General features: G+C 36.8%; 2 protein-coding genes across 3 annotated transcripts in view; both read right to left on the minus strand.

Moving 5' to 3' along the window:
* LOC106883807 (uncharacterized) overlaps window positions 1-588 on the minus strand; it is a 156,977-nt gene extending 156,389 nt beyond the window's left edge. Inside the window, exon 1 of the mRNA XM_014934944.3 lies at window positions 214-588. The gene's annotated coding sequence lies outside the window, so the exon portion shown is untranslated. The remainder of the gene's footprint in view (window positions 1-213) is intronic.
* Window positions 589-12,041: 11,453 nt separating this feature from the next.
* On the minus strand, window positions 12,042-26,017 carry LOC106883809 (uncharacterized). Of its 2 annotated transcripts, XM_014934946.3 has the most exons (3): window positions 25,866-26,017; window positions 22,053-22,153; window positions 12,042-19,303 (listed from the first exon to the last, which is right to left on the minus strand). In XM_014934946.3, the coding sequence occupies exon 3, from the start codon at window positions 18,876-18,878 to the stop codon at window positions 12,543-12,545; it is 6,336 nt and encodes a 2,111-aa protein (XP_014790432.2). In that variant the 5' UTR covers window positions 18,879-19,303; window positions 22,053-22,153; window positions 25,866-26,017; the 3' UTR covers window positions 12,042-12,542. The 2 variants fall into 2 exon arrangements, with proteins under 2 accessions (XP_014790432.2, XP_014790431.2); XM_014934945.3 differs by lacking the exon at window positions 22,053-22,153.
* Between the last annotated feature and the right edge of the window lie 262 nt (window positions 26,018-26,279).

Here is a 26,279-nt window from a genome sequence, read left to right on the forward strand (position 1 = left end):
GTACATTGATAATTAAATTATGAAAAGCTTGGCTAGTAACACCCAAGGGTATCGACAGTTCAGAAAGTTAGAATAATTAAAAGGAAATAACAGCGATAAATTTACTTGTTTCACTTTCAAGAGTCCCTGAAACGAAAAGGTGCCGATAATACCATAGTATTATATGCAGTTATATTTGGTAGAAATAAGTTGAAATGAAAATGAAAAACTTACTTCAAAAGTCCAGAACAGTAGTATTCAATAAAAGTTCTCAAATCCAAATGCAACGTTATTCTGGAGATGTTATCATCATCTCTAAAACGATCCTTATTTTAATAACATCGCATAGTATCAATTAAGCGACGTAAGCAAAGTAGGCGAAAGTAAAGAACACGTATACCCAGTGGTTAGGGTTTTTTGTTATGCCGAAAACGGATGGTGTACGTATTCTTTACCTCTGCCCGCAAAGTATTTACGATGACATTAAGCAAAGTACACGATTGCAATAAACAACCATCACATAAGAACGGGTTTGACGTCGACCAAGCAGGAAGCAACATTAACTACAGTAAACATCCACCCACGTGCATTCAACCTACTTCCAAAGCCAGCTTCTGGACAGTAGCAGTACTTTCGTATCAACTGCTGAGTTTACAAGTTTTTCTTAATTTGTTTCGTGGCAGAATTGCTAGACCAATGAACTAAATGCTATACGATATTTGTTTTGGATACTTATTATTCGGGTTCAAATTTCATCGAGGTTAACTCTACCTTATTTTATTAGGACAGTCGGGTAAAATAAATAACAGACAAAATATGAATCGAATGTCTCAAACACCAATGACAATATCGGCAAAATTCCAAAAAATAAAAAAAGTTGAGGTGTTATGTGGTTGCCTAAACCAGAATCCCGTCACAATATCAAGCCTTGTGCCTATAAAATAAATCGTTATTCTGTTGGAGAATTTTTATTTAAACTGTATTCAACTATTTATCAATTTCTTTCAAATTTCATCGACTTTTTCACACAAATAGTAATTTTCGTTTTCTGCACTGAAGATGAGAAATTAATTTTTTCGGATATCAATCGGATTGATATCCGTGTGTGTGTGTGTGTGTGTGTGTGTGTGTGTGTTGATAGATAGAGAGAGAGAGAGAGAGAGAGAGAGAGAGAGAGAGAGAGAGAGAGAGAGAGAGAGAGAGAAAGAAAGAAAGAGAGAAAGAAAGAGAGAGAGAGAAAGAAAGAGAGAGAGGGAAAGAAAGAGAGAGACATGTATTTATAGAGCTATGCCCGTACACTCTGAGGTAGAAGAGCACAGACTTTATATACATACATACATATATATACATGTTCAGCTTTATACCTGTAATTATTGGGATCCTTGGATATGTAACACACTGCCTAAATACCAATCTTGAGAAATTAGGCTTCTCAAAACCAGGAGAAAGTTAATTCAAAGACTACAGATCCAATCCCAGTGGTAGCTCGTGTATAGACTGTGGAACTGCAGCACCCCCTATTATCACTCAATATTATCGATAACTTTCAATATAATGAGTCCTTTTTTCTTTAATTCTTTCTATATATATTTGTACATTATATAATCCTTAAGCTTAATGTCAGTAGCCATCCCCCAGTTTATGAAAAAAATACAAAAATCCTTCTATAGAACTGTGCGCTTCACAGTTCTAGTAATATGGTGTTTTTGGCTCATATGTTCGAGGGAGGAAGAGCACTACGTGAACGACATTATTACTATTTATTGGTAAAATAAGTATTTTTATAGAAATTCATTTGTTATATATTGTTAGCTGATATTCTAATAAACGATATGTTAGTAGTATAAAGTTTAATTTTAGTTTAAATAAAAGCTTCGATAAGTATAATATCGTTAAATATTTTTCTTTTATTTATTAGTAATATAAGTACTTTTACTTCTTGATATAATGAGTATTTTTATATAAATTCATGTTATTTATTGTTGGTTGATATACATACATTCATTTTATTATTATTATTGTTGCATTTTGACCCGAAGATTAGCTATATTTTTGAATAGAATTGATTTTCAATCGATTTATTTTAATCGATTTGATTTGATTTTATTTTCTATTTGAAAATTTGGTTATGAAACACGTGTAGTCATTTTATTATTTTAATTGATTATCACTTTGTATTTTATTATAGTTCTTTTTAGTGTATTTACTTATTAAATTTTTCTATATATGACTGGATTTTCATGGATGAGTTCATGAACTTTGATTCTTTTGTCTAAATTATATATATATATATATAAAGACCTCCTTCAGTCATGAATGACCATGAGATTGCACTTAGAAAGTTCCCCTCCGAGACACAAATCCAGGTAAGGCTGTTTATGGAAGACCAGCAGTCACCCATGCATACCAACCTTCCCTCTCCACACCACCAATGTCATCCAAGGGAAAGGCAAAGGTTGATATGGCTTGGCACCAGTGACATTGCAACTCATTTCTACAGCTGAGTGAACTGGAGCAATGTGAAATAAAGTCTCTTGTTCAAGAATAAAACACACAGCCCAGTCCGGGAATCAAACTCATTATCACAAGATTGTGAGCCCTACACTCTAACCACTGAGCCATACACACACACACAACATCATCATCATCATTATTATGTAACATCCATTTTCCATGCTGGCATGAGCCAATGACAAAGAGAACTCTGCCAACCTCTAGTGCCTGCTTTGACATAGTTTCTACAGATGAATGCCCTTCTGAACACTGGGTGCGTTTTACAAGTTAGAAGCACATAAGAACTGTCAATAGTATGAGTGCATCCAAACATGCATACACACACACACACATACACACACACACACACACACACACACACATACAGTTGCCTGAAAATTGTAGGCCCATTGCTTGCCTAGACATTATGTACAAACCGTACACAAGCTGTCTCAACCAATTCCTCCAGGATCAGTTTGAGTCCAACAGCACAGTGACTGATGAGCATGCTGGTGGAAAGAAGGGAGTGTAGGAAGGTGCCAAACAACTTCTGATAAACGAAGCTGTACAGTCAAAGGGGGAAAAAAAACATCGTAGGAGCCTTACAACGGTATGGGTTGATTATAGGAAGGCGTTTGACTCTATTCCCTACTCATGGCTGATGATGAGTTTCTATTTGACATAGAGATGCTCACAAAGAATTGGGCCACAATCCTCACACTTAAAACAGTGAGTGGAATGATTGTCTCCAATGCTATAAATATTTCAAAGGTAATATTCCAGAGAGATAGTCTCTATACTTCTGTTCATTTTGGAAATAAACCCATTATCATTCCTGCTGCAAAAAACAAATGGCTACATGCTAGGGTCAGCAACTGCAAGAGATGTCAATGTAACCCATAATTTCTTTGTGGATGACCTCAAGATTTATGCTAAAAATGTTAACAATACCAAAAAAAAAAAAAGCAACTGAAATTAATAATAACATTTTCAGCTGACATTGGAATGGAATTTGGCCAGAAGAAAAGTTCTTATTTGATTGTTGAATGAGGAAAATTAGTCCCTCACACAAATCTTGTGCATCAATGGTCTCACTATTTTTACAAGTACTTAGGCATTGATGAAAATATACCATATTAGGGTACTGTGAATAAAGATAGAGTGTCCCAGGAAAGTTACCCCAGACTTAGAAAAATATGGCAGCCTGAACTCTTCTCTTACAACAAAACAACATCCCACAATGCATTTGCAGTACCAGTGCTGATTCCAACATTTGGAATATTTGACTTGCCTGCAGAAGAAACCCACTCCATAGACATTAACATCCACAAGATCCTAATATCAACTGGAAAATAGTGATAGTGATTCTAACAACAACAAAAATAGTGATATCGACAGGCTCTACCTAAGAAGAAATAAAGGAGGCAGGGACTTGAGATCAGTGCAGACAGCCTTTGAATGTCACATAGTCTCTCTCAGACAGCATGTGCCAAACAACAGCAGCAAAAATAAATACATTAGCTTAGTGCTGAAAAGTGAAGCAAACAATATCCTATATGTTGGAAGTGAACTCCTCGGGAAGTACTCTCTTCCTGATGACCTCTTATACAACCCCAAATCAGCCGGACTAGAATACCTCAAAGAAGACCTGGAGGTGAAATGCTCAGCATACCAAAAAAAGATGTTATATGGGTATGTTTCTTGAAGACTTGAAGAAGATAGCAATATTGACATGAAGCAAAGCCTCTCTTAGACTCCTGACCACTACATAACATCACACAGGAGATTGCTACTAAATACCTAATCAGCAAAAAAACAGTGAAGCATTTGGTGTTCTAAGGGGCAACCATAAATGTAGATTATGTCATATATCTGTGGAAGACATTACATATGATTAGCAGCTGCCCGAAAATATCATCAAGGTACTACCTCCCTATGTGACATGACATTGTCACAAAAACAATATACAATGCCATTCAGAGAAAAGACTGTCCTGGAATAAATATAGAGAACCCCCTTAGTTATTGAATACATACACAAATATCAGCACAAGGAATACTGGTGAAACATTCCCATCAAAATATCTGTCAAGTGAAAGCATAACAGGATGGATATTGTTGTTTGGGACAGACAAGAGAAAGTATGTATTATCACAGTGGTCAACTGTCCTTCTGATGTAAATATCTCTTTGAAAATCAAAGAGAAAGAGAGAAAGTGTGTGTGAGACAGAGAAAGAGAGAGAGAGGGAGAGAGTGATAGCATAATTTTTTTTATTTAGTTTTTTTGCATCTTTTTTAGTGAGTGAGAGTGTGAGTGATTGACTGAGAGAGAGGTGTTGTCATGTATGTTTAAAATGGGTAGGATCAGTCACACATGCACACAAAAACACATACATACACCCATTAACTGCCACGTACATACATAAATACATATGCATACATGTTTCTCAGGTGAATGAGCATTTTTAAATTTTAAAATGGTGTCTCACATACACAACGACACATACTCTCCCCCTCGCTCTCACACACATACAGAGCAAGAACCTTCTCTCTCTCTCTCTGACCACACCTCTCTCTCTCTCACTGACAACACCTCTCTCGCACTCTCTTTCAGTCAAACACACACTCACTAAAAAAAGATGCAAGAAAATGTAAATAAATAAAATTTACGCTATTTCTCTCTCTCTCTCTCACACACAGTGATACACTCTTTCTCTCTTTCCGACAACACCTCTCCCTCTCCCTCTCTCTCTCTCTCTCTCTCTCAGTCAATCACTCACACACTCATTCCAAAAAGATGTGAGGAAAAACAAAAAAAAAATGTATGCTATTCTCTCTCTCTCACACACACACACACACAAACAGAACAACACACATCTCGGCAAGACTTTCTTTTGTACCCAACCAAAACACCCCTTTTTTAAAAAAAAGTTTTATTTGTTTTTTCTACACAAAAACCGTTTTCGGCTATGGAGAATACGAATCAGCAAAAAAATTAGCAAAAATCAGCATTTTGAAATTACCTCCCCGCCCCACACACAAACACACTAAATTCTTCATTTGTAGCTTTTTCAGAATTATAAAAATAAATAAATAAATTAATAAATAATTTTTACTGAATTTACCGAACGCCGTATGGTAACAGCTGCATTCGTTGTACTGTTTGAGTTTGTGGATGTTTATGAGAACGAGACGATGCACACACACACAAACACACCTTCTGGTGTAAGGGAGATAAGCAATTTCTTCCATTACTTCGCAAAGAGTTACCTCTCTTCTCCACAATAGTCACTATAAGTATGTTTTTCTGACCTTCTGACCCAAGATGCCCTATTACTCCATAAGTGACAAATCTAAAGACTGTAGAACCTTGTGTCAATTTGTCAAGCATGAACGAAATTGGATGAAAAATGATTTTACGTGGAATAAAGCCTATTGTTGGTCACATATATACACACATCTTTCGTCTTATATATTACATATATAAAGATACAGAAATAATTTATTCTCAAACGCATGATAATGCTAATACAATAGCATGAACAGGATAAACTATGTATATATTACAGAAAAATCGTTACTGGCTGGCCATGAGACTCGAACTCACATCTCTGTAATATATGGATAGTTTATCCTGTTCATGCCATTATCATGCATTTGAGAATAAATTATTTCTGTATCTTTCAATACATCCCAACGCGACTAAAGCAAACTTTGTTTACTTTCATCGTAAGTTGAATATATATACATACATGTGTGTATGTGTGTGTAGGTATGTATGTATATATGTGTATTTGTGTACACACACACACACACACATATATATGTATTCTTTTATACAGTAGGCACAAGTTCTGAAATTTTGGGGAAGGAGCCAGTCGATTAAATCGACCTCAGTACGCAACTGATACTTAATTTATCGACTCCGAAAGGATGGAAGGCAAAGCCGACCTTGCCAGAATTTGAACTTTGAACATAAAGACTGATGAAATACTGCTAAGCATTTCGCCTGGTGTGCTAACGTTTCTGCCAGCTAACCACCTTACAATGGCCCAGTGGTTAGGGCAGCGGACTCGCGGTCATAGGATCGCAGTTTTGATTCCCAGACTGGGCGTTGTGAGTGTTTATTGAGCGAAAACACCTAAAGCCCCACGAGGCTCCGGCAGGGGATGGTGGCGAACCCTGCTGTACTCTTTCTTCCTGTTTCTGTTGTACCTGTATTTCAAAGGGTCAGCCTTGTCACATTCTGTGTCACGCTGAATATCCCCTGGAACTACGTTAAGGGTACACGTGTCTATGGAGTGCTCAGCCACTTGCACGTTAATTTCATGAGCAGGCCGTTCCGTTGATCGGATCAACTGGAACCCTCGACGTCGTAAGCGACGGAGTGCCAACAACATTGTAAGCCATAATAGTAAATAAATCCAGGACTGCATTAACCTCAAAGCACTATGTTCTCTTTGTTTCTAGGCCATAAGGAAATCCATAGGTCAGGGTGACAGTAGAACATAATACATTCCTATCATAGGATTATTATAGAAGTCGTTGGTTCATTATTACTCAGAAAAACTTCCCCCAGGTGCAGGCATGGCCAAGTGGTTAAGAAGTTCACTTCCCAACCATGTATCTTTGGGTTCAGTTCCACTGTGCAACATTGAGTTAGTCTTTTCTAGTATAAGCCAGAGCCAACCAATGCCTTGAGGATGAATTTGGTAGATGGAAAGTATGTGGAAGCTCATTTTATATATATATGATATATATATACACACATATATATATATATACATACATATATATACATACATATATACATACATACATATATATATATATATATATATATATATATATATATATATATATATATATATATATATATATATACGAAGTTAGTTTTTGTATGTGGCAGATGTTCAGGTGCAATAAACACTGTAAACAAACAGGAAACAACTTCTATCTCATTCCAGGGAGAAAAACTAGAGGTAGTCGATAGCTTCCGCTATCTGGGTGACCAAGTTAGTAGGGGGGGGGGGGCGCTGAAAGTGTAGCTGCTAGAATAAGAATAGCCTGGGCAAAGTTTAGAGAGCTCTTACCCCTGCTGGCGACAAAGGGACTCTCACTCAGAGTAAAAGGCAGACTGTATGACGCATGTGTACGAACAGCCATGATACATGGCAGTGAAACATGGGCTGTGACTGCTGAGGACATGCATAAGCTCGCAAGGAATGAAGCCAGTATGCTCCGCTGGATGTGTAATGTCAGTGTGCATACCCATCAGAGTGTAAGTATCTTGAGAGAAAAGCTGAACATAAGAAGCATGAGTTGTGGTGTGCAAGAGAGACGATTGCGCTGGTATGGACATGTGGTGAGAATGGATGAGGATAGCTGCGTGAAAAAGTGCCACACCCTAACAGTTGAGGGAACCCGTGGAAGAGGTAGGCCCAGGAAGACCTGGGCTGAGGTGGTGAGGCAAGACCTTCGAACATTGGGCCTCTCCGAGGCGATGACTACTGACCGAGACCTTTGGAAATGTGCTGTGCATGAGAAGACCCGGCAAGCCAAGTGAGATCGTTGCCAGTGCCCCTGGACTGGCTCTTGTGCGGGTGGCACATGGGATGCACCATTTTGAGCGTGGCCGTTGCCAGTACCGCTTGACTGGCCTTCATAGGATTTTTGAGCGAGATCGTTGCCAGTGCCGCTGGACTGGCTCTTGTGCGGGTGGCACATAAAAAGACACCATTTTGAGCGGGGACGTTGCCAGTACCGCCTGACTGGCCCTCGTGCAGGTGACACGTAAAAGCACCCACTACACTCTCGGAGTGGTTGGCATTAGGAAGGGCATCCAGCTGTAGAAACTCTGCCAAATTAGATTGGAGCCTGGTGTTGCCATCCGGTTTCACCAGTCCTCAGTCAAATCGTCCAACCCATGCCAGCATGGAAAGCGGACGTTAAACGATGATGATGATGATGATGATATATATATTATATATATATATATATATGTATATATATATATATATAATGTGCTGCTTTTCTATACACAAACTGAGAAGATATCTTGCAGAACAATCATTATATTAACCGGATACATCTTGTAATCACCTGAAGAAACACATTTACACTGTCGGATACTCCAAAACCAGTTAAGTATCGCACCCATGAGGAATCAATGCTAGATGGATCAAAACAATTGTAGTGATTAATAAACATTCTCGTATCTTCCATTTTCCATCTCTCTCGTTATTCAAATGATATATATATAAATAATAAATATATATCATCAACATCATCATCGTTTAATGTCCGCCTTCCATGCTGGCATGGGTGGGATGGTTTGACAAGAGCCAGCCAGGCAGAAGCCTGCACCAGACTTCTGTAACTGTTTTGGCAGTATTTTTACAGCTGGATGCTCTTCCTAATACCAACCACTATATGCACATATATATATATATGTATAAATGTAAGATCCAGGGATCTTGGTGTAGGAAGAAAGTTAGCTTTGAGCAATCCATAGTGAAATAGTAAATATAAAAAAACAACTTTCAGGAACAATAGTGGTTTATTGAGATGGAAGTTTGCAGATATTTTTCTTTATCGGAGAATGAAAAGCAGAAAAAAAGTTCTTTTTATATTCCACGGTAGGCAACCAGGGTTTCTGAGTGTGCAAAAAAGATTACAAGAGTTATGGAATGGAGTATCGGAAATCCAGGCTACATATGTTTCATAGCGAGTGGAACCTCAGAAGTGGTAAAATTCAAGCAAGGTGTATAATGCCAGCTACTCTTCAGATCAAGGATATCTTCATTAGATTAAAAGCGACACTGTCGCAAGGAGGTATATGCTGATGCAGAGAGGATTCAATCAGAATGTATGGAGGGCACAGTATGTGAGGGGTATATCCCTCTCACATACTGTGCCCTCCTTGCGACAATGTAACCTTTAGTCCAATCAAGATATCCTTGGCCTGAGGAGTAGCCAGTGATATACACCTCACTTGGATTTTACCACTTCTGAGGTTTCACTCACTATGAAATAGATGTAGCCTGGATTTTTCCTACTCCATTCTGTAATTCTTGTATTCTTTTATTCTTTTGTTTCAGTCATCTGACTGTGGCCATGCTGGAGCACCGCCTTTAGTTGAGTAAATCAACCCCAGGACCTATTCTTAGTAAGTCTAGTACTTATTTTATCGGTTTCTTTTGCCAAACCACTAATTCACGGGGACAGAAACACAACAGCATCAGTTGTCAAGTGATGTTGTGTGTGTGTGGGGGGGGGGGGGGGCAAACACACACACACACACACACATACATACATATATCTATTTACACATAAGACGGGCTTCTTTCAGTTTCCATCTACCAACTCCACTCACAAGGCTTTGGTAGGCCTGAGGCTATAATAGAAGACACTTGCCCAAGGTGCCATGCAGTGGGATTGAACAAGGAACCATGTGGTTGGTAAGCAAGCTACTTACCACACAGCCACTCCATATACTGTTTCTGGGGAAAGTCATACTGTCTTAATGCCTCATTATCTAACACACTCAATGGTTTTGATTTCCACTTATTGACATCCATTGACAAGGTTGCAAACACAACGAAAATTTTCAAAGAATATAGATAATAAATGAGTGGAAATTAAACTGGTGAGTGTGTTAGATAATGAGACATAAAGACTAGGACTCTCCCTAGACACAACATAATTTGCTTCAACACATGGATCCACATAAAGAATCTTGCAAAACAAGATACAAAAACGAAATATATATATATGTATATACATATAAGGTAGTATATAGGAATAAATTATCCAGGCAGGTACCACAATGACTCTTAGGCATACTCCAGGTTACTGCTAGCCACATCAAGTAGTAATAAACATCAATGATTGCTTAATATAAGCAATCCTGCTGTAATTCTTCTGATGGTTCATTTCCCTGGATTATGAATATTATCAGGAGGGTAGATTTCAAACAATTACGAAGAATACGGAGACTGGTACATCATTAAACTTTTCTTTTAATTTTACAGTTGGTCATACAACATTATTAGTTGGTTAAAATTACCAACACGTGCTCATGCTGCACATGGAATATGCAGTTACATATGCAAGCCAACATAATCTGCTGTGCACCTTCATTCATAAAATGCCTATATATGTGTAGATAAAGATTGTGTGGAAGCCTGTCATATATATATATATATATATATATATTTGTTTTGCAAGATTTATTGGCTAAACAGGCAATATGACCATCCCCAAGTACAACAACAAATATATATATATATATATATATATATATATATATATAGTTCAGTGGTTAGAGCGTCGGACTCACAATCATGAGGTAGTGAGTTTGATTCTCAGACTGGGCTGCATGTTATGTTCTTGAGCAAGACACTATTTTACGTTGCTCCAGTTCACTCAGCTGTAGAAATGAGTTGCAATGTCACTGGTACCAAGCTGTATCGGCGTTTGCCTTTCCCTTGGATATCATCAGAAGCATGAAGAGGGGAAGACTGGTATGCATGGGCAACTGCTGGTCTTCTATAAACAACGTTGCCTGGACTTGTGCCTCAGAAGGGAACCTTTAGGTACAATCCCATGGTCATTCATGACTGAAATGTATCTTTACTCTTTAATATTTATTCCCACTTAAACATGGATGTTCTGTTAGAACTAACCATACTGCAGTAGTTACCATGAGAAAAAAAGCTCTCATATTGGTTCTTGGTGCAAAACGCACTCGTTTATATCACAAGCAGAGAGATAGATCTCTGCCACCTCCAGTGCTGTGACCACCAAATTGTGTGATTTTGACCTTCCTTGGTCTTGTCAATGACAGATACTCAATCACTAGAGATAGCAATTACATTTCCCCTTGAATGATATAGAGAATAACAGTGCCAGAACTGTATAATGTCTATTTATGCGTGGGTGTGTCTTTGTGTCTATTTTTCACACAAACACACAAACACACACACATCACTTCTTGACAACTGTTGTTGGTTTGTTTACATTCCTGTAATCATTTGACGGATATTTGTCTTCATCTTGTTTGTTGTTAACACAACATTTCGGCTGATGTACCCTCCAGCCTTCATCAGGTGTCTTGAGGAAATTTCGAACCTGGGTTCTCATTCCTAAGGTATTTTTCGATGTTATCATTATTATTATTATTATCATTATTCAGGTCACTGCTTGGAATCTTTGGGTTAGTAGCCCACGCTCTTAACCACTATGCCATATGCTCACAGGCATATGGCGTAGTTGTTTAAGAGCGCGGGCTACTAACACCAAGATTCCAGGTTCGATTACAAGCAGTGACCTGAATAATAATAAGATCGAAAAATACCTTAGGAATGAGAACCCAGGTTCGAAATTTCCCCAAGACACCTGATGAAGGCTGGAGGGTATATCAGCCGAAACGTTGTGTTAACAACAAGATGTTAAGAATGTAAATAATGGGATCAATTTGTTCAACTAAAAACTCTTCAAGATGCTGCTCCAGCATAGTCGTAGGCCAATAACTGAAACACATGAAAGATAAAAGAAATCTATTAAATGTAAAATAAAAATTCAATTCAGCTTTATTGTAATACATAGACAGGTGTATGTGCTAATTTAATCTGGAAAAAAAAAAAACAATTGTTAAATGTATAAAATATGTGTGACTGATTGACATATTGATATGTTTATTTTTCTTTGTATAAAAATGAAAAAATTGTGAAAATTATAAAAATGAACAGAAGATGAGAAACCTTTTGAAGCATTCTGCAATAAATTTTATCTCAGAACGTTTTGATCTCACTTCACATTTAGTAATGAAGATTGTTTTGTAAAGAGAGAGAGAGAAAAAGTAATACACTTTGAAAAGATTGGACGGTTTTTGCCTATAATTGTACAAATGGGTTGTATTCGTGAAGTGTGATATCAGCAGAACTAAAATCAACACAAAATTTAATACACTCAATAACACTATAAACAACAGTAGTGTAGTATTGTTTGAGTTTTGTGTTTTCTATAATTTCATTGTTTTAGGTTATGAAGAGTGAGCTTTATGGTAAATTATGTTTCATCTAAGTGGTTTGGTTTCAAAGAATGTGTGTTATCTTTATCTGGAATAGTCACATCACTACCAAATAGACAATCAACAGCAGTATAACTGTGAAGAGGTTTACTAGAAGAGTTCTCATTCTCATTAGTATTAGAAACATCTTCCACATGTTCAGAAGACTTATTAGCTGCACTACTGCATGTGGAATGATTTGTGTCTGAAAATGAATTATTTATTGAATGTGGATTTTCTTCCATTTGAATAGAATCAATTGTAGAAATTTGTCTTTTACCAATCTCATCCCCTTGACATTTAACATAATCTACTGATACGATATCTGGTTTCAAATCTTCTTCTTCTTTAGCACAATCTGGAAATTTTTCCAACTCTGAAGTATTCCTAGTATCATTAAACATTTTATCTGTATTCACATTAAATGGCATGTTAGAAGTGATCTCAGATGGACAAACTAAAAGTTGTTCATCTGGGGGAAAAGGTTCAGATTTTATACTGACAGTGGGCTGCAAATAAATATTAGCATCTACTTCAATGATAGGTTTGCAATCTAAAACATCAGCTTCAGTGTTATAATGACTTGAATGAAGGTTAGTTGGAGAATGACTGCTACTTTTTGTAGTTGAAACTCTATCAGATAATCTGGAATCACATTTGGATGATGTATCTGGTAGCTTTGAAGCAAACTGCTCTGTTGAATTGGATGAAGTCAAAATTCTTGGTTGATTTAAGTTATTATCTTCTAAAATATTACTACTGAAAAACAAAGGGGACAATGGAATTCTTAAATTACTTTCAAGATTTATATTTTCAGAATGTTCGTTTGTTGACTGTGCTACGTCAGGAATACTACAACTTGATGTTGATTCTGGGAAACAATGGTTAAAGGAGTTTGTTGCCTGAGATAATCTAGATTCATCATGTTGTTGTCTATCTCCAGAGACTGTAGTTGAGTTTGTCTCATCTCTGGGGTTCTGACAAATTCTTTTATGCCGTGTCAACTGGATGTGAAATGTAAATGCACACCTACATTTGGTACATTTGAATGGTTTTTCTCCTGTATGTGTACGGATGTGAGTATTCAAATTACTGCGATCAGAGAAAGCTTTACCACAGTATTGACACTTGAAAGGCTTGTCACCTGTATGGTGCCGAATATGTGATTTCAGGTGGCTCGACTGTTGAAATGTCCTTGCACAGAATCGACATTTAAGACTTTCTCGCTTTAAATTATATGGGTTTTGGGTATGATGAGTTCTTTTATGTTTATCAAGTAACAATTGCTGGAAAAAGAGTTTCATGCAAAATTCACAACGATACACTTTCTTGGTGCTAAAATTTGCATGATGAGTTTTAAGATGTAAATTAAGTGATTTGCAAGAAGAAAATTTACGTTCACAATAATTACACACTAAGTTTTCATTACCATCAATTTCTGAAGGGGCTAAGAGAACTGAATTGTTATTATCTGTAAATTGCTTTTTATGCTGGTTTATGGTATCAAGATTGGGAGGCAGCTTCCATAATTCCATTGCTAAAGAGGAGAGTCTTCCAGTATTTGAAAATAAACCAACAGGTTGCAGCTGTTCTCGAGAAGTCTTATTAGCCAACAAATCCTTTCTGAAGACATTTTGGGAGGAAAATGGCTGTGAGTTCTGGGTTGAAATTGGCTCCAAGATAAAAGTAGATTCTTGATCCTTCAATAATTGTTGACATTCTTGAATGTGCCTTTTGAAAGGCTGAGGAAATGTAAAAGCTTGTTTGCATGTTTGGCACTGATATAATTTCCCAGCTGTGTGAGTTGTTAAATGGTTGTCTAAAGTAAAACTGTTGGGAAATATACAATAACATATAGGACAAATGAAATTATTGTCATTATTTAATTTCTGCTTTAAGGTTTTCTGAGCTATGCTCTCCTGAAGCACTCCATCCTTTAACAAGTGGCTCTTTTCATGGAGTCGCAAATGACAATCACGTGAAAACGTCAGATCACAATATTCACACTGAAACAATATTTCTTGGGGATGAAGCTTCAAGTGAACTGCTAGCTCTGTAAATCGATAAAAAGTTTCACCACAAAATTCACACTCATATACTTTACTTCCTGTATGTAACCTAATATGAACTGCTAGTGTAGTCACTAGTTTGAAAACCTTACCACAGTAACAACAAGGAAACAAACTGCTATTTGTGGCCAAACTCTCATTGTTTCTTTGAGTATATGATGAGACATTGGATCTCATTTCAACATTGTCATTATCATTGCAAAATATGCCTGGTTTCACAAAAGAACTGGCTTCCTCTCCAGATTGTGTTAATGAATTCATTCGGGAAACATTATCATTGCAATAGTTTTTGTTAGCAGTCCCTGATATTTTGTTACATGTAAAAGTTGACAAAGAATTATTTATAGAATCTTGGTCTTCAGAAAATCGGGATGATTTTATGATATCATTGCTATACACATCTGGATTACATTGATTTTCTGTTAAGTTCTGTTGAGTAGAGATAGTTTTTAATTCCACAGCTTTTCTAGAGGAAGCATCCTGATAATTAAAATTTGGTTTTTGTTCAGCCTGTTCTAAACTGTTACCAGGTCTTGGAAGGAGTAAATTGTCTGACTTACTGCTAGTAACAGTTCTGTTGTTACAATCCTGTAATTCAGCTTCTTCCTGTAGACTAGTGGTACTATAAGGCATCATTGATTCAGCTTGGTTATTGTAAACCTGAACTGATAAAGGATCCTTAAAATGGATTTCATTACTGTTGAGTATGCGGTCAGTTGTTTTGTCACTGAAAAATATATCTCCAGATTGGCCAAGTTTCTTTGAAAGACTGGAATTATTTGCCAAATTAGTTTGTTCTACAGTATTTTGAAGAGGAATTTGCAAAGAATTACTTCGTTTCTGATATTGATGATGTAACTGTGCTAATGCTGAAGGTTTACAGACTCTTTTATGTCGACTAAGCTGGATATGAAATGTAAAAGCTTTTCCACAAAATAAACATTTAAATGGTTTTTCTCCAGTGTGAGTTCTCCTGTGAGTATTCAAGTTACTACGGTCAGCAAAGGCTTTCCCACAATACTGACACAAAAATGGCTTGACTCCTGTGTGTGTACGTACATGGCTATTAAGCTGGCCAGCCTTCTGAAAAGACTTTTTACATAAAGCACATTCAAACATTTTCTCACTCGTTGCAAAGTTGTGGGATCGTAGATGCACTGACAGTAGATAAAGTCCAAGAAAATTCCTTTTGCAATATTTACAACGAAATAACTTTTTCCCAGGATGATAACTCAGCAAATTTGACTGCAAGGGAATTTGATTTTTATCAGTCAGCTCTAAAGATTTATCTATTGGTGTAGATTCTACAATGGATTTTTCAGTAAGGGTTAACTCTTCATTAGTAGACTTACTTCTAGTTAATGAATCAGCTGCATCAGACTGATTTATTTCAGTACTCATCGACATATTGTGTTTTTTCCATTCTTCCTTGATTTCTGGTACATTTTCTTTAGTTTCACCAACATCAGCAACTTCCACTTGATTCTCTTCCATTACACCAATACTTAACGGATTGCTGTAATGTGTTTCACAATTATTTGTCTTTACTGTTTTGTTGGCTGTGTTAACCTGAAGAGATGATGTAGTATTTGAAGGGTTTTCCATATAACAACTGTCTGGAGAACCATTAGCTTCTTTAACGGATGAGATGAAATGTCTTGACTCTTTGTTTCTTAATTCTGTTCCACTTTGTTCAAAACTGGAAAGCTTGTCTACTTGAGAGATAAGTGAAATAGTTGATATTTTCTCTTTGGATGGATATTGTATGGAGAGATTCTTGTTACCAAAGCATTTAATTTTATGCCGTTGCAACTGAATGTGAAATGTGAAGGACTGGTTACAGCTAAGGCATTTGAAGGGTTTCACTTTAGTGTGTAGCCTCATGTGGGTGTTAAGATTGCTTTGATTAGAGAAAGCCTTATTACAAAATTGACAAGTGAACGGTTTATCTCCAGTGTGAGTCCTGATATGGGCATTTAAATGACTAGGTTGTAGAAATGATTTGGGACAAAATTTGCAAGTATAAGGCTTTTTCATGTTGCTCACATTGGCTTTCACTTTGAAGGTTTCTAAAGGAAATTTGCTATGGCTTTTCTTACAATGTTTGTCTAAGTCATCCTTCTTAGAAAATGACTTGTAACAATATTGGCAAGTTAACAAAGCTTCCTCTGATTTTGATCCTGAAGACAAAGAACTATAGTCAGAGGTATTGCTATTGCAATTGGTAGTAGTTGTCAGGTCATTATCATAATCCTCAGACAAGTCAATGTGACATTGCCTTAAGCAGTCTTTAGAAAACTCTGAAGGGAACTCTATCTGTTGGTTAGAAGTATTATCTTGAAGTTTACCATCAAATGTAGATAACCTGGATAAAAGGTTTCTATCAGTAGTTTTCCATGGTTTCAAACAGATATTTTGCTCATCAGTGCTATTATCTGGTGTTTCAACAGTAAGATCAACAATGTTATCTTTACTACCAGGCTCTATCAAATCGGATTGATTTAAAGTAGAATCTACTTCACAGGAAGAATTCACTGAGCTATTAAGAGTTTCGGAATTATCACAGTTTTTTATGAAATCTGGATTAAGTTGGATACTGTAATTGGTACCGCTATTGTTAATGTTGTAAACATGGGATGGCATTGAGATGGTTGGTAGTAAAGTATCAACATCATTATTATTATTATTATTATCAGTACTACTAAATGATGTATTGCTCTCCAATACAACAGGCTCAGCTGCTTTGCAATTACGTTTGTGGCGATTAAGTTGGATGTGAAACGTGAACTCTTGAAAACATAAAGTACATTTGAATGGCTTTTCACCTGTGTGAAGACGACGATGAGACTTAAGATTGCTCCGATCAGCAAACCCTTTACCACAAAATGAACATTTATATGGTTTGGCTCCAGTGTGTGTGTGTAAATGAGAATTGAGACGAGCAACTTGTTGGAATGTTTTGCCACAAAATTTGCACTCAAAATTTCTTTGGCAATTATGAGAATTCAAGTGTATTACTAACTGGTAAGAATGATGGAAAGTCTTTTTGCATACATCACAAAAAATAGATTTTCGATGGACAGGTTTCTTTGAAATTGTGTTACTATTAATTAAATCCTCTTGGTTCCTAATGTCAGTTGTTGTCTTGTCACTCCCACTTAGAAGATCTGATGGATTAGATGAAGGAACTTTATCTTCTGGCACTGTGTTAGCATCAAAAGTGGATTTAACTTCTTCAGAAGTACCATTAGGTGAATCAGAATCAATATAGATAATTTTATCATACTTGATATTTTCAGAGAGACAAGCATTTTTCTGTATGGAACTAGTTCCACTTTCTTCAATCTGTTGACTATTAAAACCAGTGTTAGTCATATTAGCAGTTACATATATACTATTGGTTTGGGGGTGGAATTTATGTTTCTCATGTTTTGAGACATTTGTGTATGGCAAGGATTCATCCTCAGACTTATACAAATCATAAGTTTCTGTATTTAACAAACTACAACTGGACACAACTGTGTCAGCAGAAATTTCACGTAAATCTTTCGATGAGCCACAAATGGAAGAGGAATCTTTTGCATCACTGTACATGTTATTTGATGATGTTGATTCATTATGGAAACTGGAGACTGCATTGCTTGCTTCATTTTTACTGAAAAACAAATTAGTGGGTTGTTGCATATCATCAGAACATTCACTTAAGATAAAACCAGATGATGCTGAATATAAACTATTTTCACTAAAAGGAGCACTTTGTATAGGACTGATATCAGATGTAAAATTATTAAATTGAGATTGATTAGCAACAGCGATGGTAGTGTTATGATTATTGTTCTTTTCATCCATCTGAAAACTTGATGTGGAATTTGTATTCCTGGACATGCAAACTTTTTTGTGACGACTCAATTGAATATGAAATGTGAAAGCCTTCTCACATAATTCACATTTGAATGGTTTCTCACCTGTATGTGTACGAATATGCGTATTAAGATTGCCTCGGTCAGTGAAAGCCTTTGGGCAGTAAGGACACTGGAATGGCCGGTCTCCTGTGTGTGTACGAACATGTGTGGTCAAATGGCCAGATTGAGTAAAAGATTTTTTACAGTAGCTACACTTATAAGGTTTTTCAGACTGAGAAGTCTGATTGTTTACATCAGCAATAAAGTCAACTGCATCAGAAGAAGCCATGTTGCATTTAGAAAACATTTCATCAGGACTAGTAGCATTCTGGAAAATATCCTTATTAGAATATTTCCCAGACATTAAAGAACAGGGTGATATTTTAATTCATACTTAATGACGCCAATTCAAAATCAGTATATGAGTGTTGCATGTATATGTGTGTATGTCTGTATATGTGCATAAGCACACATGTACATGTGCATATACATGGATGGTGAGTGTTCACCATTGGACAACAATAAATCAAATGAATTTCTCCAAATCAGTAAACATTCAGTAAAACAGATTGTGCTTGCTACTTTTAGCTGTGCAATGTGTTCATCAATTAAATTGTTTGGTGTTTAAATATCATTTTCTTTCCTTATTAATACTGCATTTCAACCAGAACTTTCCTTTTATTGAGCATTTAATTCATTCCATTTATTGTACTGTAGTTTTTGTTTCCTACTCAAAGATTTCACACATCCACTGAGTCATGGTCAATAAGTTAACTTTCTACCATCATCCTAGAAAAAAAGAATAAAGGTTTTTTTAATTGAGTTATAAAATATTTTGGATATAGTGATACAGCAGAATATGAATACATGAATCAAGATCATAGATCTTGTTTGGTCATTGTTCTCCCAAATGATAATATTTTTAACTCTTTAGCACTTAAACTGGCTGTATCCAGCCTGAAAATTCTACCTGCACATTACATGCCTCTGTTAAATCTCTTCCCTACAACATATCCACCAAACACCCACACCCTCTGCCAACCTGTATCCACTCACTACATCTTCTCACCCCCAGCCCCTACTTCTGCCATTCAGTCACCTTTTGCAATCTCGGAAATTTACCTACCCACACACTCTATCCAAATCCAATCCCTGGTCCGCTTCACTTTATACACCTCCCTGTCACTTGGCTGCATGCCCCATTACATCTTCACCAAGATCTCTCTCTCTCCAACTGAGGTAGCTATGTATCTCCTCTACTACCAGACACCCATTTCTGTCCCTCTTTTCATACACAAACTTCTCATTACCTGGCACAAAGCCATCTCCCTCAAGAATAAAAAGTTTTGAATGGTACAACAATGCACTATAATACAAAAAATGGACTATATACCTGTTGTAATTTAGTTATCTATAGTCCAATGATATTTCGGAATACAATTCCTTCTTCAGATATTCTTAGATGGAGTCGCTGCTATAATATGTTTTCCAACGGCTTTTCTTTATTACTCCCCTAAGAAGTCCTTGTCTTGCAAGTTACTTGGTGACCTCACTGCTGCTGGTGACACATAACAAGCTTCCAGTACACTTTGTAAAGCAGTAAACATTAGGAAAGGTGTCCAACCATACAAACCACACCAAAGTAGGCAGTAGAGCTTCACACAACAATGTGATATCACTGTAACTACTTTTGTCTAAGACATCTCCTTTACCTATGTAGCAGCTGACTATGGTGCTGCTACATCAGTTATTGAATACGACTCCTTTTGGATGACCTTTTCAACTGTACAAGTATTCAGGCCATATCCCACCCTGCCAGATATCTTAAGTGTCCTGGTGGTAATTCCTGATCTTCATATCCTTAATTGCCTTATCAACCATGCAGCTGTCTACTTGGATAGCTGGTCTCTCTGTTGGGTCCACATTAAGAAGACTTTCATTTTCCCATGCATTCTCCACATTTAGCAGCCTTTCATAGTGACACTTTCGTGCCACCTCTTTTTTTTCCAGAATGCCATCATTCATTCAAGTACACTTCTCATCTACATCATGATTTTCTTTGCATGCTGTCTTACTATCCAGAAGATCTCATGCCTCTAGTTCTTACACCACGGAACATTGACAAATTTCTTCCTTTTTGCTTTTCCCCAAGTGAAATATACCTGTCACCTAGCTTCCCTTCTAGCTACCTTCCAGTTCCTCCATGCCTGTTTCTTTGCTCTTATGGTACTGTTTTTCTTCAATGACCCACCATCAAGTCACCCTAGGTCTAGCTGGAACTTTGCACCAGCCACAAATTTTATCTGTTGCCCATAGTAGGCTACCTTGAAGGAACTTGTAATTGTCCTTGCAAATCATATACAAAGAGGAATAATGGTTGGCCTAGTTCTTTATGAATGTGCAATGTCTGTCTGCATGTCATTATGACAAAAACTGTGCAAGCAAAATTCTAAACTTAATAAACTGAAATATTGTGTTTATTCAGCTATAATTTTCCCTCAAGTATAAGGCTCATTGCTAATTTTGGGCAAAAAAATATCTCTGTATCACTAAAGGCTGGTACTAAGATAATAGTGGTTTTTGTTATATATACATAAAAAAAAAAAATTGCAAGTATTTTTACAAGCTAGCATTCATGTAATAACACCCAACCTTAATTCTAAGGTTTCAAAATCTGGATTTAAAATGTTATAAACACAAATAAAAATAGTAATATAAAAACCTACAAAAAAGCAGCTAACAGTTATAAAATTCATTGATACTATATATATATATATATATATAGTGCACTGTTCTGTTCTTTTATTAGTACAATCAGCCAAAAAAACTACCCCCATCCAGTAAGAGATAAATTTCATTTAATAAACACAGAATTTAAAACTGAGCTGCCATAAAGTTCCATGCTACTCAGACAATACAGTAGTCAGATGACATTGTATAGCATGCTCTGTACTATCCTACAGTGGAGGTGCAATGGCCCAGTGGTTAGGGCAGCGGACTCGCGGTCATAGGATCGCGGTTTCGATTCCCAGACCGGGCGTTGTGAGTGTTTATTGAGCAAAAACACCTAAAGCTCCACGAGGCTCTGGCAGGGGATGGTGGCGAACCCTGCTGTACTCTATCACCACAACTTTCTCTCACTCTTACTTCCTGTTTCTGTTGTGCCTGTAATTCAAAGGGTCAGCCTTGTCACACTGTGTCACGCTGAATATCTCCGAGAACTACGTTAAGGGTACACATGTCTGTGGAGTGCTCAGCCACTTGCACGTTAATTTCACGAGCAGGCTGTTCCGTTGATCGGATCAACTGGAACCCCCGATGTCGTAAGCGACGGAGTGCTAACTATCCTACAATCTTTTAGGTTTTTGAGCATGTAACTTACAGGAGCTCAGTTTCAAATCCTGTGTTTATATATGTATGTCAAACCATCTAACCTATGCCAGTATATGAAAAACAGGTGTTAAATGATGATGATTTTATATATATATATATATATATATATGCACACGTTTGTGTGTGTGTGTGTGTGCATGTGTACCTCAATTTCCATGTATCTTGATTATTCTATGCTTGTTACCACTTGAGCAAAACAGAGATGACATTCTTCATTGATTGATCACCCTACACTTCTGAAGACCTCTGGAATAAATAAATGCATCTTTGGGTTGACAACAATAAGAGCATGTAGCCATACAACCCTGCCGAGAATAAAACCCTGTGTAACTGATGCTAACATGGAGAAACAAACATTAAACGAGTGAAGGAACATGGGAATATATATGATGAAGCATTACCTATGTGGTTAAGAAGTTTGCTTCTCAGCCACATCATTTTGGGTTTCATAACACCTTGAGCAAATAAATATCTTCTATAGTCCAAGGCCAGCCAATACCTTGTGAGTGAATTTGAGACTGTGCTGAAACCTATTATATGTAAATATGTATGTGTGTGCCCGGGAGCATCTTTGCATTTTTTCTCACTGCTTGACAACCAGTGTTGGTTTGTTTGTGTCTGCACAACACAGGGATTCGGTAAAAAAAAAAGACAATAGAATAAAGAAGAAGTTTAAAATAAGTACTAGGATCAATCTGATCAACTTAACCCTTCAAAGCAGAGCCCCAGCATAGCCACAGTCCAATGAGTGAAACAACTAAAAGAATATGAGAAATAGGGTTTAACCCTTTAGTATTCAAACTGTTCTGTCAAATGCAATACTTATTTATTGGTTGGAATTGATCATATATTATCTTGTAGCTTTGAGATTTCAATGGTGTAACTGTTTATTTTTAGAATTACAATGTAAGGGAGGTGTGAGAGGCCAGATCTGGCTAGTTTGAAGAGAAAACAAACAATATTTGGGCCTGATATGGTCAGTTTAAATGTTAAATAATACTTCAGAGAGAATATCTAAAATTAGTCTGGCCTAGTTAGAGCCACAAACTATTTCTTGAATCTCAAAGAATTATAATACTGACGGTACTGTAGTACCTCCAATACCAAAAGAATTAGTGTTATGCCTCCTGAGTTACTCTATCTCATATACAAGAATATAATCCCTGTTAACTAGAATTAAATAAAATAATTGATGTAGCATGTTCAAGAGGTAAATTTGACACAGGTTGAGTTCAAGTACCTCTTAAACATATATCTATAATGAAATCCGCTTCAGATACTATTGAAATATGATATATCTTTATTGCCACAAACAATCTAACAAATATTGAATCGTGAATTTTATTGTAGATGTTTGTTGTTTATACCGTGTAGTATTTGTGGTTTCGCATTTTTTTAGCACCTTAAAATAAAATGTAACCGTCATCTTCAGAAATTTAATGTGTAAATTCAAATGGAAAATGTCGATATTAATGTTCGGCTGACATGCAGTTCAGAGGTTCAAAAAGTGAAACTAAAATGACCGGAAATGTCAACGGTAAACACCGATAATTTTCGTGTAAACATTTGATAGTGAAATTAAAGGATTTATTCCACTGTTTCCCTTCGGTTCTTTCAGTACAGTTCATTAATCCTGCAGGATTATCGCATTGCAGTCTATAATGCGTCGACACGTAAGCCAACGAATCTCTTCACTTCTGTTCGTTGCTAGGTATAATAGTACGTTGGAATGATGTAGTGCTATATCTGAAATACGTAAGATATCACAGGAAGGTACTATATAAAGAGGGAGATCTGTTAATAAAATAAAGGGATTTCACCAGTTTCCTTCTTGAAATTATAGGATATCACTCACATCACTTCCGGTCAACTTTTATTTTCTTTTAAAAATTCTCAACTGCATTTCATCTTTTTAAGGACGGTAGCCATGCTGGGTGGGGCATCACTTTGAATTGTTTAGTCGGACAAATCGACCCCAATACATACTCTTTTTAAAAATCTGCTACTTATTCTAACGCTGTCTCTTCCCGAACCAGTAAGTTGCGGGGGACGTAAACAAACCTGCACCGGTTGTCAAAGTGGTGTGCACGACGCACACACACACACACACACATATATATGCGACGAGCTTGCATACAATTTCCTTCAACCAAATTTATTCGCAAGGCATTGGACAGTTCGGGACAATAGTGAAAGATATTGCCCAAGGTACCGCGAAGAGCTATTCCTGCACCTACAAAGTTAGCAGAGCGTAGTTTCGATCGGAGCCTTGGGTTATGAGCTCAGCACACTCCCATTCTATCATTCTGCTAACCCAATTTCTTTTTATTTCACTTTTGATTAGATTTTCTGTTAACATATATTTCTTTTGTGCAGAATACTTCTGTAATGTTTTACTATTATATCTGTCTCCGAGTGGTGGATCAAGAACAAGATGGTTGGATATCCTTAATCTCAGTTGATCACACACAAAAACCCAGCCAGAAAGTCTAACGAAGGTTGCTTCTGATAGATTATAAAGAGGAGGTGCCAGATGACGAAATCCACAACCCTCACAAGAATAGTGGGTGGAAAAGATGGGTGGACGTACGGACGGTCACAGGAGTAATGGTAAAGAAATTGACACTACTTAAATACAGAGGTCCTGATGCATCTACGTAACAATGTTTTTACAGTGCACACTAGTTAGGGTTAGTTTTTAGGGTTAGGGTTGGTTAGTGTTAGGGTTGGTTAGGGTTAGGGCTACGTAGATGCGTCGGGACCTCTGTATTTAAGTAGTACCAAAAAATTTACCAGAAAGGGGCACAGAATTTGTGGAGGTGATGAGGGGGGTGTAAAGACATGAATTTCTGAACAAAATAATTCTACAGAAGAAAATAACCACCCAATTCCTTGACCTTTTCCTTTTTCATGGGGTAAATGGTAATTAATTAGAAAGTCCGTCTATCAGATAGACGAGTGCATACTGCTGAACAACTGTCATAAAGTACAATCATTTTCATAAGTTCTTCTACGTGCCAACGAGGGAACCAAACCAGCGAAGAATCCGAATTAGTAGTTAATTCTCCTTTATATTACCGTCTTGAAAGGAAAACCATATTAACCTCTTGTCTCTTGTACGGAGTAAGGGAACATCAACAGATCATGACAAAGTCAATCATTTGAAAATGGAAACATTAGCAAATCGAACAAGAATCTATAACCTGAAAGTGATCAGGGGAGTGTATTTGGTAAGACTGTACTAATCTCTCTATTGGCACAAGTTAGATTGAAAATATAAACCAGGAGTGGCTGTGTGGGAAGAAGCTTGCTTCCCAACCACATGGTTCCGGATTCAGTCCCACTGCGTGGCACCTTGAGCAAGTATCTTCTACTATAGATAGCATTTGGTAGACGGAAACTGATAGAAGCCCGTCGTGCGTATACATATATATATATATATATGTGTGTGTGTGTGTATGTAGGTGTGTGTCCAGCATCACTTGACAACCGATATTGGTGTGTTTACGTCCCCGAAACTTAGCGGTTCGGCAAAAGCGACTGATAGAATAAGTACTAGGCTTATAAAGAATAAATCCTGGGGTCGATTTCTTCGACTAAAGGCGGTGCTCCAGCATAGCAGCAGTCAAATGACTGAAACGTGTAAAAGAGTAAGACGTGTGAATATGTGGCTGTGAAATGAAGTGAAGTAAGATCAACATTTCGGAACAGGGCTGTTGTTGCTGGAGAAATATAAGTTTCCTATTTCTCACGACACACTACCATCAATCCACAGTATCAGTAGAATTAATTTGCAAATATGCCTGAGGTTAACGCGTCACATATGTTGAATGACAACGAATCTATGTGAAAATAAACAGAAAAACTAAACGGGGGCGAAGCAAGATATTCACAGAAGACCCCGAGAATAAAAAGAAGAAAAAAAAAACAAAGTGTATAAAAAGGGAAGTATATTTACAATAAGCAAACAGCAGCATAAGACTCGGCTACTGTATCCGGTAGTCAGTGGCAACTCTATGTGATAAATGTATTAAATTATCTAGAGTTGAGATGGTGTATCTGTTGAAATAATAAACAACGACGTAATCCAAGGAACTTCACTTTGTTACTAGTATTGTGATTACGCGTGCGCATTGGAGCGTACTCGAAGCGGTGTCAAGACATAAAGTGTATACTATGAAATATTATTCCTTTTAAAATCTTCGGAATTGCTAAAGAACCGGACATGATGATGCCTTCCCGTATTTCTTTATTCATATCTCCGGTAATCTTCCAGTTTAGGGATGTAAAAAAAGTAAATAAAAATACAAGGGAAATAACTTAACGTCTTACTAGTATTATCCGTACTACTCTGAAATGTGTTTTTTTTTTA

Source organism: Octopus bimaculoides, chromosome 15 (assembly GCF_046866305.1).
Source record: "Octopus bimaculoides isolate indiv1 chromosome 15, ASM4686630v1, whole genome shotgun sequence".
Taxonomy (NCBI): domain Eukaryota; kingdom Metazoa; phylum Mollusca; class Cephalopoda; order Octopoda; family Octopodidae; genus Octopus; species Octopus bimaculoides.